The sequence below is a fragment of the Eretmochelys imbricata genome, chromosome 7 (genome assembly GCF_965152235.1).
Source record: "Eretmochelys imbricata isolate rEreImb1 chromosome 7, rEreImb1.hap1, whole genome shotgun sequence".
In the NCBI taxonomy this organism is placed as follows: domain Eukaryota; kingdom Metazoa; phylum Chordata; order Testudines; family Cheloniidae; genus Eretmochelys; species Eretmochelys imbricata.
In genome coordinates, this window is record NC_135578.1 from 126,127,264 (window position 1) to 126,143,811 (window position 16,548).

General features: G+C 46.1%; 1 protein-coding gene across 4 annotated transcripts in view; it reads left to right on the forward strand.

Moving 5' to 3' along the window:
• The window catches only part of ALDH18A1 (aldehyde dehydrogenase 18 family member A1), a 124,384-nt gene that overhangs the window by 53,587 nt on the left and 54,249 nt on the right, over positions 1-16,548 (forward strand). For 3 of the 4 annotated variants that reach the window (XM_077823400.1, XM_077823399.1, XM_077823401.1), the window contains exons 5-8: positions 28-132; positions 3,216-3,374; positions 3,878-3,968; positions 16,165-16,289. In XM_077823400.1, the coding sequence (XP_077679526.1) occupies positions 28-132; positions 3,216-3,374; positions 3,878-3,968; positions 16,165-16,289 (480 nt within the window). The remainder of the gene's footprint in view (positions 1-27; positions 133-3,215; positions 3,375-3,877; positions 3,969-16,164; positions 16,290-16,548) is intronic. The other variant, XM_077823402.1, reaches the window with a different exon arrangement.

Sequence of the window (16,548 nt, forward strand, 5' to 3'; positions counted from 1 at the left end):
GACAGCGATGTTCTCTAATCTTTGAAGGCTATTCCAGTCTTGGAGGCACGAGCCTGTGCTGCAGCTGGGCAGAGTGGATTGATGGCTCTCTATGAGGCCATGTTTACACAGTACAGCATTTGTGCAGCTCAGGTAAGGGACTGCGCTTTCCCCTGCCCTTGCCCGTGGATTGATACTTCAGTCCATCTTTTGGAACCAATCTTATTAATTCTAGAAGGACCTGTTCCATTCTACTCACTGTCTTCCTAGATTTCCATTGTAATTCCATTTCTGAGAGGTTTAGAACTTGGTTTCAATGATATCCCACAAAGGAAATTGTTCTGGTAAATATCACTTAAATAAATTTTATGTTCTAGTTAAAGAAAAAACACATTTTTTGGCTGGCTTTGGACATTTTTTTAACCAATTGTGTATCCCAGACCACCTGGTTGGTGGCCCTACGATAGGCCAAAGAGATGGAGCTGAGGATCAGGAGTGAAGGTCTAAGGACTGAAAACTAGGGTTGTCAATTAATCGCAGTTAACTCAAGCAATTAATGCAAAAATAATTAACTAGATTAAAAAAAGTCACAATTCATCACCGTTTTAATCGCATTGTTAATAATCGAATACCAATTATAAATATTTTTCATGTTTTTCTACATTTTCAAATATATTAGTTTCAATTACAACACAATAGAAAATGTATAGTGCTCACTTTATTACTTTTTATTATAAATATTTGCACTGTAAAAAGATAAACAAAAAATAGTATTTTTCAATTCACCTCATACAAGCACTGTACTGCAATCTCTTTATCATGAAAGTGCAATTTACAAATGTAGAATTATTATTAGGGTTGTCAGTTACTTGCAGTTAACACATGCAATTAACTCAACAAAATAACACGTTTTTTTAACGAGGGTTAATCGCACACCTCTGGAGATAGGACTCTGTAGCGGCTGGGCAGGGAGGGAGGCACAGGCTGTGGCAGCAAGCAGGAGGTGGCCCGGGAACAAGAGACTCCGTAATATCCAGACCAGATGCTCGGATTAGTGAAATGCTTCAGAGCTGGTCTCACACCCCCATCCCTCGTGATAACTGCTGCTCCCACTTCCTCCCCCCACCCCGCACCCATGGAGCCGCCTGGGCCAAGCTGCTCTAGACTGGGAGCCTGCCTCTTGACTGCTGTGCAGAGCGGGGGTAAGAGAGGCTGATGTTGGAGTGTCTCCCTTTCCCCACCTGTGTCAGGGAACAGGGGGAGCCTGTCAGCTGGTGTTGTTTCAGGAGCCATTGTTGCCAATGGCAGCTGCTGTTGGCTGAAAAAGCATTCAGGCTCATGAGTGCTCTGCTTAAAGAGACAGTGCTTCCCCAGCACACACACCACACACACATTCGTTGTCCTCCAGCACGCTCGCTCGCGCTCTCCCTCCCTCCTTCCCTCCCCCCCCCACCCCCACTGCCCATCCCACACACTCTCACATCAAACCAAAATCTGAAATGGTGCCCATGGTGAGCCAGGAGGCACCAGAGGACTCTGGCAAGATGCAGCCCCCATGCAATAGCACAGAGCCCATTTTGAGCCGTATGCCAAGTGCTAGGCACCACAAGCTGCAGCAGAAGTAAGGATGGCAATACACCATATATGATGTCACCCTTACTTCTGATCGGCTGAACAGGAAGTAGGACTGAGTGGACTTTGTTATATTTTTGTGTGCAGGGCAGGTATGTAAAAAAAAAATCCTACATTTGTAAGTTGCACTTTCAGGATAAAGAGATTGTACTACAGTACTTGTATGAAATGAATTAAAAAAATTTTTTTTCAGTACAAATATTTATCATCAAAAATAAGTGAACACTGTACACTTTGCATTCTGTTGTAATTGAAATCAATATATTTGAAATAGAAACTATCCAAAAATATTTAAATAAATGATATTCTATTATTATTTAACAGTGTAATTAAAACTGCAATTAGTTGCAACTATTTTTTTAATGTCCTGATTAATCACAATTAATTTTTTTAATCATTTGTCTGCAAACAAAATTAGAACTGTCAAGCTGAATATAAAGCTCATATGAGAGAGAGAGAGAGAGAAATGTAAAAAGTGAGTCCTCAAATATGGACTCTCTGTTCATTAACATCTCTTCTGTTCCATATTGTATACACTTAGCCATGAGCCTCTTTTTTTTTTTTTTTTTTTTTTTAAACTCATGTTGTAGCATTATTGTTTGAATTGTTGTACTCAGGTACTTGGAGAAGATCTTGCTATGAAGTACAATTATACTCTGCCTATATAAACATCTGTCTTGGGCTTTATACCACGGCTATCACCATGGTACCTGAGAACTTAATGTCACCTTCTCTCTCGGTAGATCTGCTCCCTGTATGTGTTCCATCATACAATATCTACTGAATTCACTGGCTAAAATATACTCATCTTTGCACTGTCTTGAATATGAACACAACTGTCCCACTGTATATTTATAAGGATTAAATTAAGCTCCTTTTAAAATCATTGGACTCCTAAATTAAAATTCCAAAAACCTCTCCAATGTCTCACAGTGGATTCAGTTGTACTCAGTTCTCATAAGCACCCAATGTCAAAATAGAGATGGGGAAAAATCGCCTCCACAGGTCATCGATAACTCCCATCCCCTTCTTTACTCAGCTGCCTCCCTACATGTCTGAAAGAAAAGATGGTGTTTGCAGCATGTCCAGAAGGTCAATGGAGCTAGGTTCTGGCAGACCAAGGGGGAAGTGAATTTCAGAGCTGAAGGGACATTGGAGAGTAAATAACCCACCAGCTTTACCTTCCTGTTCAGAGGAAGGAAGCTCTAAATTAAGCCTCTCTGTTTATTGTATTTGTGGAGATATTGTATGGGAAGAAAGGGGGTGTCTCAAATAATCTGATCCCAGATGGTCTTGGGGCTTTAAAAGTCATAACCAGAACCTGCATGTGAGTTTCTCAGATTGTTTCGTAGAAACTTAGCCAGCCCATGTTATGATTTCTTGGGAAAAGGGCTATTGGGAGATAGCTGTGTATGTCTCATATTCTACAATAAATAATGGTCCAAAGAATTAAATTTCTCAACTATCCTCTGCACCCTTTAACTAACCCCTCTTGCTGCCATGGTGGCCTAGGGAGCCTTGACCGATCTGTTGTGGATGTCTCTTTACTTGCACACTTGGTGGCTGCAGATCAAATTCTTGTTCAGAGTCTTTCTCCTTTTCAGATTTTAGTCACCAATTTGGATTTCCATGATGAACAGAAGCGTCGAAATTTAAATGGGACATTACATGAGCTGCTGCGGATGAACATTGTCCCTATTATTAACACCAATGATGCTGTTGTTCCACCTCCAGAACCAAACAGTGATCTTCAGGGGGTAAATGTGGGTAAAGTATTACAGTGGGTGGATCCTGCTATTGGACCTGCTAGAGCATGAATGCATGACTCACTAACACTGTAATAACCTGGATATCCTGGAGTGACCAACGGGGGAAATGGAAAATGTAAGAACAGAAAAAACAGATTGATGCTGGGAGCTGAAAGTCCATACCATTAAGCGGAATGGTATGGACAGAGGAATTAGGGAATGGGTACTGACATGGCTTGCTTTTGACAAGGTGCATTGATTTGGATGGGGAGCAGACACTAGCATGGCTTGCTTTTTGCAGAGCACAGACTGATTTGGATAGGATATTACTGCTTGTTTACTGAATGCTAACATTGTGCTCAACTCCATACAAAGATTCCACCCCATAGAGCGCACAGCATAATATGGACAAAGCAGTACAGAGGGGTCTGTTAGTACTGATACTTGTTCACTGTAGGGCGCAGTCAGTGCTAGCTTCTCTCTCCTGCTGGTGTTGCTGACCTTTCTATGTATTTCAGGTTATTAGTGTTAAGGATAATGATAGTCTGGCAGCACGATTGGCTGTAGAAATGAAGACTGATCTCCTGATTGTTCTCTCAGATGTAGAAGGTATGTGATTTACTCCTTTGCCTGTGGTTAAATCAACAATTTCTACCCTGTGACATGGTGCTGGGCAAAGGGTTGCAGATTCAGCTCTCTGTCACGCCTGCTCCTCGTTAGGGGAACAAATTAGAGCGGGTTGGAGGTAACCTGGCCCTAATTGGGGAGGCAGAGACAGCTGCTACCTAAGTAGCCTGGGGCTGCATAAAAGCCTCAGGGGAAGGAAGCCAGGGGAGAGCAAGAGGAAAGGGAAAAAGCAGGGAATGGAAGCAGCTCTCCCCTGCCTGCAGATGGTGAAGGGTTACTTTTACATGGTGAAACGGTGGTGGGAACAAGCCTGAGAATAAAGTGCACCAGTGGTTAAAAAGCCACGGTCTCAGAGTGACTTTGTGAGCCTAGCAGAGGCAGAAGCTAAGGGGGCCCTGCCACACTCTGCTATTTACCCCCATAAAACCTAAAACCAACGACAAACGTGTCTAAGACCAATTTATTCACTTTACTTGTATGTTGTATATTTTTCCATCTTTTTTTTTTTTGGTCTGTATATGGTCTCCTTTAGAGTGTAAACTCTTCAGAGCTAAGACAAAAACTTCTCTCTGCAACAAGAGCTGCAAAATAAAATTTGGGCACTGGATAAATAGCAATTTTTGGCAAAAGGTTGTTTTCCCCTTCAGGTCACACGAACAGTGGTGGCAACCTACATTCTAATTTTGTAACTCTCTGAAACAAAGCAATCAAATGTGCTAAGACGTTTCTAGTAAGCCCCCACTGCTGTCTGTCATTCATCATTCCATTATCCTTTAGAGGTTTAGTGATTTCTCTGAATATTCCATTATTTTAAAAGGGATAGAAGTTACTCCTACATGGCTGTAATTGCCAAGTTTAGATGAGAGTGTGCACTTTTGCCCCCCCGTGCTGTCTAGGTGTTCAAAAGCAGCTGAAGATCCAATGGCAACTCTGAGGCAGCAGGGCCCACTGTATGCTTTTATATAGTTCATATTTTAATGCCATCCTTGGACTCTTGCACCTCATGCAAGGTGGATTCTCTTCTCGTCTGTGTAAGTTTTTTACCACAGTGACAAGTTGCAGTGTATACTCTGTGATCCTAGCATTGCAGAAGCTGGAGCCACAACAGCTTCCTAATTCATGCTGAGCTAACTGCCTGACTCTTTCGTCATTAGCCACTCTTCACATCATCCAGTCAGAATGTGGGAGTGTGATCAAGTCAGGCTGGGAGCAGCCAGAGAGTGGTGGAGGCGGCTATTTTAGCCCTAAAGTGATAAAGGCCCTTTTTCCTACAAGCTGAGAAGGAGTTCCCTCAGGTCAGTTATGGACACCTGAGTCCAATTAAATGCTGCCTGAGATCTTTAAAAGCCCTTGCTCTGGTTAGAGAGGGGGAGGAGAGACAAGCTGTTGCAGGGCTAGTGGCAGCAGGAAGACAGGCTTCTCCAGGAAGAGAGGATGCTCTCCTCCCTCGAGGGGGAAACCCCCAAAGCTGAGTGCCTGTTTAGGGGAAAGATTGACACCCTGGGGACAACAGCAAGATAACAGCACCCAAGCAAAGGGGGCAGGGAAAGGTATCCCCTTTTATTTTGTGTTTGTAAATTGGTTTCTTTTTTGTTTGCTGGAGGAACCCTCTTTGGGCCTGTCCTGAGGCCTACCTTGAAAGTACTTGTGATGAGTTGCCCCCCTTTCGGGGTGCCACCTTATGTACTGGGGTACCACTGAGCCTGCCTGTTCTACCAACCTGGGCTCCCACACCGTCCTGCCAAGCCAGGCCCTCAAGCCTCCTATAGCACAAAAAGGGACACACCCAGCTGCAGAAAGACAGAAATGGAAACCAGTACTGCATGGGAAGGCTTTCAACTAAGGAATTACCTAGCACTCAAGTGCACTCCTGCTCTGGAGAGTAAACCCCAAATTGTCTTGTGTTGTGCTTCACCAAGAACTGTACTGTGTAAGCTAATTGAAATTTGCCCTCTCCCTCACTGTGGAGAGAGATATGCACAGCTTCTTGTATTACACAAACTGGGTTTAAAACAAAAATAAATTTATTAAGTACAAGAGGTAGATTTTTTTTCATAGATTCATAGATACTAAGATCAGAAGGGACCATTATGATCATCTAGTCCGACCTCCTGCACAACGCAGGCCACAGAATCTCACCCACCCACTCCAGCGAAAAACCTCTCACCTATGTCTGAGCTATTGAAGTCCTCAAATCGTGGTTTAAAGACTTCAAGGAGCAGAGAATCCTCCAGCAAGTGACCTGTGCCTCATGCTATAAAGGAAGGCGAAAAACTTCCAGGGCCTCTTCCAATCTGCCCTGGAGGAAAATTCCTTCCCGACCCCAAATATGGCGATCAGCTAAATCCTGAGTATGTGGGCAAGATTCATCAGCCAGATACCCAGGAAAGAATTTTCTGTAGTAACTCAGATCCCACCCCATCTAACATCCCATCACAGGCCATTGGGCCTATTTACCATGAATAGTTAAAGATCAGTTAATTACCAAAATCATGTTATCCCATCATACCATCTCCTCCATAAATTTATCGAGTTTAATCTTAAAGCCAGATAGATTTTTTGCCCCCACTGCTTCCCTTGGAAGGCTATTCCAAAACTTCACTCCTCTGATGGTTAGAAACCTTTGTCTAATTTCAAGTCCAAACTTCCCAATGACCAGTTTATATCCATTTGTTCTTGTGTCCACATTGGTACTGAGCTTAAATAATTTTAAGTGATTATAAGGGATAGCCAACAGATCAAAGCAGATTACCTTAGTAAATAAACAAAAACCGCAAACTGATCTTAACACACTAGATAGGTTGGATATAAATTAGCAAATTCTCACTGTGAGTGATAAACAGGTTGGCAGACTCTTAAGTTGCAAGTTGCCTTGGCTTTCCCAGATTTTGATACACAGGCTAAAGATCCTTCTAACCTGGGACCTTCACTTCCCACAGTTCAGTCCTTGCCCCTCAAGTGTTTCCAGGTGTGTTGTTGCAGGGAGAGAGGTCCCCCCCTTAATGTCATTGTCCCCCCCTTATATGATCTTCCCACTTGCTGGAAAGCTTTTTCGCTATGATCTGGGTCAAACAGTTCCCGTTGTGCAGTGCTGTCTCTGTGAAGTTTCTATTGTGCTCAGTCCCTGGGGTAATCCTTGTACCTGTGTGCATGTCCTCAGTAAGCCATTAGCATTGTTTGGCATTTTTACTGTTGTACCTGAAAGGCTGATTGTGGGTGCTTTCAACCTCACAACATGTTTCAGTAACACGTACATAGCAGACTTTATAACTTCACATACAACAATAATACATACAATCCAATGAGATATTAATGTCTAGCAGATCAAGACTTTTAGAATGATACCTCACAAGACATACTTTCTACAATACATATCCTAATTACATGACAGTGGTGAATATTGGGGTGTCAGGGTATGTCAGTACTGGTAAGAGAATGCAGAGGGGGAAGACAAACACTGTCTAGAGTGGGGCTGATTTTAGCCCAGGCCCCACCACTGCCAGAGGGGAAAGTGAAAAGTCCAGCAAGACAGAGGAGGTGCCTTGACACACATGGTGTCTGGAGTGGGATAGCTGGCACAGTGGACCATCCCAGGGCAAGGTGAATCATCTCAAAAATGTACAACATAGTGAGGGTGTTGGTGTAGGCCATGGCCGCGCAACAAGAGGCTACCAGGGTCCAGATGGCCACTCAACGGGAGTCGGTATGGCTACAGCAGAAAACAAATCAACTGCTGATGAGCCAGGCAACCCAGGATTGAGCCACCCTGCAGGAGGTCATGAATCTGCTGAAGGCTCTGACTGCTCTGACACATGGCCATAATGGGACTCAATCCCTAAGGGCCGGAAGTTACCTACCAAACATAACCTACCAGGAGAGCTGGCTGTATTTCAAGGAATCCCTGTTGAGGTTACAGGGACAAACCATCCCAATGAGTCGAAAGAATAGTAAATATGGCAGGCGACCAGCTTGGCTTAATGGTGAAATCCTAGCGGATCTTAAACATATAAAAAAAGCTTACAAGAAGTGGAAGGTTGGACATATGACCAGGGAAGAGTATAAAAATATTGCTCGGGCATGTAGGAATGAAATCAGGAGGGCCAAATCGCACCTGGAGCTGCAGCTAGCGAGAGATGTCAAGAGTAACAAGAAGGGTTTTTTCAGGTATGTTGGCAACAAGAAGAAAGCCAAGGAAAGTGTGGGCCCCTTACTGAATGAGGGAGGCAACCTAGTGACAGAGGATGTGGAAAAAGCTAATGTACTCAATGCTTTTTTTGCCTCTGTTTTCACTAACAAGGTCAGCTCCCAGACTGCTGCGCTGGGCATCACAAAATGGGGAAGAGATGGCCAGCCCTCTGTGGAGATAGAGGTGGTTAGGGACTATTTAGAAAAGCTGGACGTGCACAAGTCCATGGGGCCGGACGAGTTGCATCCGAGAGTGCTGAAGGAATTGGCGGCTGTGATTGCAGAGCCATTGGCCATTATCTTTGAAAACTCGTGGCGAACCGGGGAAGTCCCGGATGACTGGAAAAAGGCTAATGTAGTGCCAATCTTTAAAAAAGGGAAGAAGGAGGATCCTGGGAACTACAGGCCAGTCAGCCTCACCTCAGTCCCTGGAAAAATCATGGAGCAGGTCCTCAAAGAATCAATCTTGAAGTGCTTGCATGAGAGGAAAGTGATCAGGAACAGCCAGCATGGATTCACCAAGGGAAGGTCATGCCTGACTAATCTAATCGCCTTTTATCATGAGATTACTGGTTCTGTGGATGAAGGGAAAGCAGTGGATGTATTGTTTCTTGACTTTAGCAAAGCTTTTGACACGGTCTCCCACAGTATTCTTGTCAGCAAGTTAAGGAAGCATGGGCTGGATGAATGCACTATAAGGTGGGTAGAAAGCTGGCTAGATTGTCGGGCTCAACGGGTAGTGATCAATGGCTCCATGTCTAGTTGGCAGCCGGTATCAAGTGGAGTGCCCCAGGGGTCGGTCCTTGGGCCGGTTTTGTTCAATATCTTCATAAATGATCTGGAGGATGGTGTGGATTGCACTCTCAGCAAATTTGCGGATGATACTAAACTGGGAGGAGTGGTAGATACGCTGGAGGGGAGGGATAGGATACAGAAGGACCTAGACAAATTGGAGGATTGGGCCAAAAGAAATCTGATGAGGTTCAATAAGGATAAGTGCAGGGTCCTGCACTTAGGACGGAAGAATCCAATGCACCGCTACAGACTAGGGACCGAATGGCTAGGCAGCAGTTCTGCGGAAAAGGACCTAGGGGTGACAGTGGACGAGAAGCTGGATACGAGTCAGCAGTGTGCCCTTGTTACCAAGAAGGCCAATGGCATTTTGGGATGTATAAGTAGGGGCATAGCGAGCAGATCGAGGGACGTGATCGTTCCCCTCTATTCGACATTGGTGAGGCCTCATCTGGAGTACTGTGTCCAGTTTTGGGCCCCACACTACAAGAAGGATGTGGATAAATTGGAGAGAGTCCAGCGAAGGGCAACAAAAATGATTAGGGGTCTAGAACACATGACTTATGAGGAGAGGCTGAGGGAACTGGGATTGTTTAGCCTGCAGAAGAGAAGAATGAGGGGGGATTTGATAGCTGCTTTCAACTAGCTGAAAGGGGGTTCCAAAGAGGATGGCTCTAGACTGTTCTCAATGGTAGCAGATGACAGAACGAGGAGTAATGGTCTCAAGTTGCAGTGGGGGAGGTTTAGATTGGATATTAGGAAAAACTTTTTCACTAAGAGGGTGGTGAAACACTGGAATGCGTTACCTAGGGAGGTGGTGGAATCTCCTTCCTTAGAGGTTTTTAAGGTCAGGCTTGACAAAGCCCTGGCTGGGATGATTTAACTGGGAATTGGCCCTGCTTCGAGCAGGGGGTTGGACTAGATGACCTTCAGGGGTCCCTTCCAACCCTGATATTCTATGATTCTATGAACATGACTATGGAAGATGATGTGGAGGCATATCTTTTCACCTTGGAAAAAACAGCCCTTCAGAAGGCCTGGCCACAAGACCAGTGGGCCAGTATCCTTGTCCCTTTCCTGGGAAGCCCAGAAGGCCTACTAGGACATGGCAGCGGAAGCTGCTACAGATTACACCCAACTGAAGGTTGAGGTCCTGGTGAGGTCTGGGATTATGACAACTACAAGGGCCCAGGGGTTCCTGATGACTGGAGGTATCAGGACAGCAAAGCACTGAGGTCACAACTGTTCGACCTGATTCATCTAATTCGGAAATGGCTGTGCCCCGAGATCCACAACACAGAGAAGATTATAGAAGTCTTAGTGTTGGATGGGTTCATGAGAGGACTATCATCAGACCTAAGAGGATGGGTTAGCCGAAATGACCGCTTCTGTTATGAAGATTTGGTTGCACTTGTAAAGAAGCATTTTAATGCTCAGGAAACTTTCTCAGACTACTGGGGAAGAGATGCAGTGGATCAAGAGGCCAGTCCCCTTCCTGAAGGCCCAGACTCCTGAAGGGTCAGGCAGAACTAGGTTGGGGAGTAAGGATGCTGGAGAGCGGCCTGAGGCTGCGAAGGGACTTGGGGAGAGAGGGTCGTGGGGTAAGAACCAATAGCTTAAAGAATAGGGGGATGCCCCAAGCTGTGTATAGATGTTATGCTTGTGGGAAACTAGGGCATATAGCAGCCCAATGTCCTAACATTGAGGAGCCTATGCAATGCAGTCTGGGTGATTGTGAAGACCCATGTGGCCTGATCAATCTCATGGGAGTCGTGATGACCCCACATAGATACACACAGCCAGTTAGGATGAATGGCATAGAGACCATTGCATTAGTGAATCCAGAAGTGCCATCATGCTGGTGTCGGGGGAAACCTAGTGGGGCAGAACCAGCTGTCTATGGCCAAATGCACAGGAATAACCTGTGTACGTGGGGCTATCAGTTACTATCTGACCATCCCTGTACAAATTGATGTTCAGGGGAATGCCACAAGGGTGAATGTCGGGGGTGGTCTGTGAGCTCCCATATGTGGTCCTCATAAGATGAGACTTCCCAGGGTTTGGAAACTTACTCCTAGTGGATGAGTCAGGAAGGTAGTGACCCCAGGATTGATACTGTAGCGAGCCCTCTCCTAGTTTTCTCTAAATTATCCCAGGATGTATTCTCTGCAGCAGAGAAGCTCTGGAAAACTAGGCAGTAAAGAAGGATGGACAAAAGATTGGGGGACCAGAATCTTGGCCCAGAACCAAAAGGCCGTCCAGCAGGCAGGAGGGTGACTCAGATAGTTGATGAACCGGAAGCTGGACCCAGTTCCGTGGCGACCAATCCTGTGTGTAAAACAGAAATAGGTCCCCTTGAATTTGAACATATTGGACCCTCATTTAAGAATTTTGGCAGGACCAAGTCAATGAGCCACTGTACCACAATATTAGAAAAGAGGTAGCTGAGGTGAATAGAATCCCGATGAAGGGGAAAGCCAAAGGCCGAGGGCCTAGAGTGGTCCAAAGAGCAAGAAGTGGAGCAACTCCTGGTACCTCGAAGGGCAGTGTTGGACCTAGCCCACAGTCATTTGTTCGGAGGACATCTGGGGTAGATAAGACCCTTGATCGAATCCTGCGGAGGTTCTTTTGGCCAAGAGTTTGTATGGAGGTTTGATATCGCACCTCCTGCCCGGAATGCCAATTACATGGCCCACAACTGCACTTAAGGGCCTCTTTAGTACCTCTACCAATTATTGAAGGCCTGTTTGAGAGGATAGACATGGATCTGATAGACCCATTGGAGAAGTCAGCCAGGGGTCATCAGAGTGTGCTTGTTGTTCTGGATTATGCCACCTGATACGCAGAAGCCGCCCCCCTATGAAACACCGTGTCCAAGACGATAGCAAAGGAGTTGATTCAAATTTTCTCTAGGGTACGGATACCCAAAGAGATTTTGACAGATCAAGGAACCCCTGTGCGTCAAAACTGATGAAGGATTTGTGTGCGATGCTCCACATACAGGTCCTATGAAGCTTAGTCTACTGTCCACAGTCTGATGGTCTCATTGAATGCTCTAATAGGACACTGAAGAACATGATATGAAAAGTGGTGAGCCGGAACGGGAAAAATTGGGATACCTTACTACCTTACCTGATATTTGCAATAAGGAAAGTTTCCCAGATTTCCACAGTGTTCCCCCTTCAAGCTGCTGTATGGTGGTCATCCCCATGGCATAGAGGACATTGCCAAGGAGGACTGGGAAGAACAGCCTAACCAGGGGAGAAACATAGAATCATAGAATATCAGAATTGGAAGAGACCTCAGGAGGTCATCTAGTCCAATCCCCAGCTCAAAGCAGGACCAACACCAACTAAATCATCCCAGCCAGGGCTTTCTCAAACCAGGCCTTAAAAACCTCTAAGGATGGAGATTCCACCACCTCCCTAGGTAACCCATCCCAGTGCTTCACCACCCTCCTGGGGAAATAGTGTTTCCTAATATCCAACCTAGACCTCCCGCACTGCAACTTGAGACCATTGCTGCTTCTTCTCTCTTCTGCCACCGAGAACAGCCAAACTCCATCCTCTTTGGAACTCCCCTTCAGGTAGTTGAAGGCTGCTGTCAAATCCCCCCTCACTCTTTTCTCTTCTGCAGAACCCCAATTCCCTCAGCCTTTCCTCGTTAGTCATGTGTCCCAGCCCCCTAATCATTTTTGTTGCCCTCCGCTGGACTCTCTCCAATATGTCCACATCCCATCTGTAGTGGGGGGGACCAAAACTGGATACAGTACTCTAGGTGTGGCCTCACCGGTGCCGAATAGAGGGGAATAATCACTTCCCTCAATCTGCTGGCAATGCTCCTACTAATACAGCCCAATATGCCGTTGCCCTTCTTGGCAACAAGGGCACACTGCTGACTCATATCCAGCTTCTTGTCCACTGTAATCCCCAGGTCCTTTTCTGCAGAACTGCTGCTTAGCCAGTTGGTTCCCAACCTGTAGCAGTTCATGGGATTCTTCCGCCCTAAGTGCAGGACTCTGCACTTGTCCTTGTTGAACCTCATCAGATTTCTTTTGGCCCAGTCCTCCAATTTGTCTAGGTCACTCTGGACCCTATCCCTACCCTCCAGCGTATCTACCTCTCCCCCCAGCTTAGTGTCATCTGTGAACTGGCAGAGGGTGCAATTCATCCCATCATCCAGATCATTAATAAAAATGTTGAACAAAACTGGCCCCAGGACTAACCTCTGGGGCACTCCGCTTGATACCGGCTGCCAACTAGACATCAAGCCGTTGATGTCTACACGTTGAGCCCAACAATCTAGCCAGCTTTCTATCCACCTTATAGTCCATTCATCCAATCCATACTACTTTAACTTGCTGGCGAGAATACTGTGGGAGACTGTATCAAAAGCTTTGTTAAAGTCAAGTGTGTCAAAGCTCTGTCCTTGCCTCCGTGGGTCCCGCATTTCCTGGTGGATTTCGCTAGCCTCAGAGGCTCACCGTGACCCTGCACGTAACCCTTCTCTCTCTCTCTCTAGAGACAAGGGTCACAGTCTATTGAGCCATTTTCATCATAAGCCAGCGAGGGAGGTGAGAAGTTATCCTTCCTTGCACAGTCTCTGTTGTCTCCCAGTCTCAGTGATTAATCAGGGGGCAAAGGTGGGGGCGGGGAGCCTGGGCCCACCCTCTACTCCGGGCTCCTGCCCAGGGACCCTAATAGTATCAGCTATGGTAGCTGATGTTTTAGAAACATGACATGTACAATTCCTTGGGCTACTTCCCCCACAGCAGCCCTCACTTCCTCAAGCTCCACTTCACTCTTACCTCAGGGCCTCCTCCCTGCACAGCACAACTTCCTCCCACAACTCCTGACATGCACACCCACCAGACTAACTGGGAGGGTTTTAACTAGTTTCAGCCAGCCCCTGATTGGCTTCAGGTGTCCCAATCAACCTAGCCTTCTCCCTGCCTTCTGAAAAGTTTTTAATTGGCCCCAGGTGTCTTAATTGACCTGGAGCAGCTGCCATTTCATTTATCCTGGTACCAGGGATTTGTTTAGCCTGGAGCTAATATATCTATCTCCCACTACTTTTCTATAGCCATCTGGTCTTGCCCCGTCACACAAGATATATCACATCCACCACTTTCCCCATATCCACAGAGCCAGTTATCTCATCATAGAAGGCAATCCGGTTGGTCAGGCATGACTTGCCCTTGGTGAATCCATGTTGACTGTTCCTGATCACCTTCCTCTCCTCCAAATGCTTCAAAATGGATTCCTTTAGCACCTGCTCCATCATTTTGCCAGAGACTGAAGTGAGACTGTAGTTCCCTGGCTTCTGTTTCTTCCCTTTTTTAAATATGGACACTATATTTGCCTTTTCCCAATTATCCGGGATCTCCTCTGATCGCCACAAATTTTCAAAAATAATGGACAATGGCTCTGCAGTCACATCAGCCAATTAGTTACTTGCCAGGATCACATAGGGAATCTATGGCAGAGCTGGGAATTTGAACTCTGATTTCCTGAGTCCCAGTCCACTGTTGTGGTTAAGGCACTCTTTCCATTTGCTAGGAGTTGAGGGAACTAGAAATTAATGTCGGCAGCATATCTAGTGTACAGCCCCACATGCTGTCTGGAAATTTAACATAAACAATAACATATTCTAAGATATCGAAACAACTGTTTGGAGCTCAGAAACTAGATGCTGTGGAAAAGATGACTTTTTAAAGGTCCTCAATCCTTTCCAGAGAGCTACTTTAAGAACCCCAATTTCATTTATAGATCTTTCTCTGTATCACATTGAACCTCTGTCTGATTGATTGTTTTTTATATAAACACACACCCCACAGACCACCCTAGATAGAACAATTCACTGGCACATATTACAGCAAGTAATGGTCATTACAGAAAGGAAAAGTGAATTACCACTTCTAGACTTCTTTCCTTTTTGAGAACTGTAGCACTTACCATGCCATATGCAAATAGTTTATTAATGCCTTTTACCATAATTACAGGGCAAAAGCTAAAATCCTTAGCAGGGAACTATACACATGCAGTTTTTCTATAGAATATAGCTACATGTACATGTTGGATGGTGATCAGTGAATATGGCAGAGGTGCGATATTTAGTTCTATGCTCATGAGAACAAAAGTAAAGGGAAAAGGTGGGGATGCTACAATTGCGATCAGTCAACTAAAAATTAAAAATAACTAACTTTGCCTTTTCTGCTGCATATCACTGTAGTCAACCCTAGCTCCTGTCTATTTCATTGCATGTTGTTCAGCCTCTAGAGCAGGGGTGGGCAAACTTTTTGGCCCAAGGGCCACATCGGGGTTGCGCAACTGTATGGAGGGCTGGGTAGGGAAGGCTGTGCCTCCCCCAACAGCCTGGCCCCTGGCCCCTATCTGCCCCCTCCCACTTCCTGCCCCCCTCAGAACCTCCAACCCATCCAACCCCCCCCCGCTTCTTGTCCCCCGACCGCCCCCTCCTGGGACCCCCTGCCCCTAACCACCCCCTGGAACCCCACCCCCTATCTAACCCCCAGTGTCCCCTGACTGCCTCAACCCCCGTCCACACCCCCATCCCCTGACAGACCCCCCGGGACTCCCATGCCTATCGAACCTCCGCCCCGCTCCCTGTCCCCTGACCACGCCCCTCCACCCCAAGAACCTCCACCCCATCCAGCTGCTTCCTGTCCTATGACTGCCCCCCCGGGACCCCCTGCCCCTTATCCAACCCTCCTGTTCCCCGCCCATTACCATGCCACTCAGAGCAGCAGGAACTCGCAACCCAGCTGCAGCCAGCCACGCCGCCACGCTGCCCAGCAGGAGTGGCGGGCCAGAGTGTTGGTGGCGCGGCAAGGTGAGGTTGCGGGGGAGGGGAGACAGCAGGGGAGGGGCTGGTACCACAGAATATCTGGGGGTATCCTATATTTGTTCCTGAATTAGTGGCTTTTTTTTCAAGTTTAACTTTGTCATAGTTCAATGACCCATGTATATTGGCACTCTTGGGAATAGCACCTGCTGTTACTTAAAGCCTACAGCCTCATAAGATGCGTGCACTGGGAAGCATACAGTGCTCTCTTGCAGTGGAGAATGTTCAGTGCCCAAGTCTGAATAAAGAAGTTTAGTTTCCCAACCTTTCCCGAGTTCCTTTCCCCTGAATTTCAGAGTCCAAGGTTGTATAGAGCTAACTTAACAAATTTCCATTTCAGGGCTCTTTGACAGTCCCCCAGGATCAGATGATGCGAAGCTCATTGACATATTTTACCCTGGAGATCAGCAGTCTGTGACATTTGGAACCAAATCCCGGGTAGGGATGGGAGGAATGGAAGCCAAGGTAGGAGAAGCTTGAAGCCTGTGCTGCTTTGTTCTTCATAGGGAGAAATCAATGTTCTGCAATGGTATGAGGTTCCATTTACCTTTCTCCTGAGCCCTGTTTTAGGCCCATTTGAATAAAAATGTATTTTACACTATTCTCTTGCATCACATATTGAATTTGACCAGTTTCATCTGCCTCCTTCCTGTTTTGATACATGTTGCCTGCTCCTAAAGGAGGAGATTGGGAGTGTCAAGGTTCCTTCCCCACCCTGAACTCT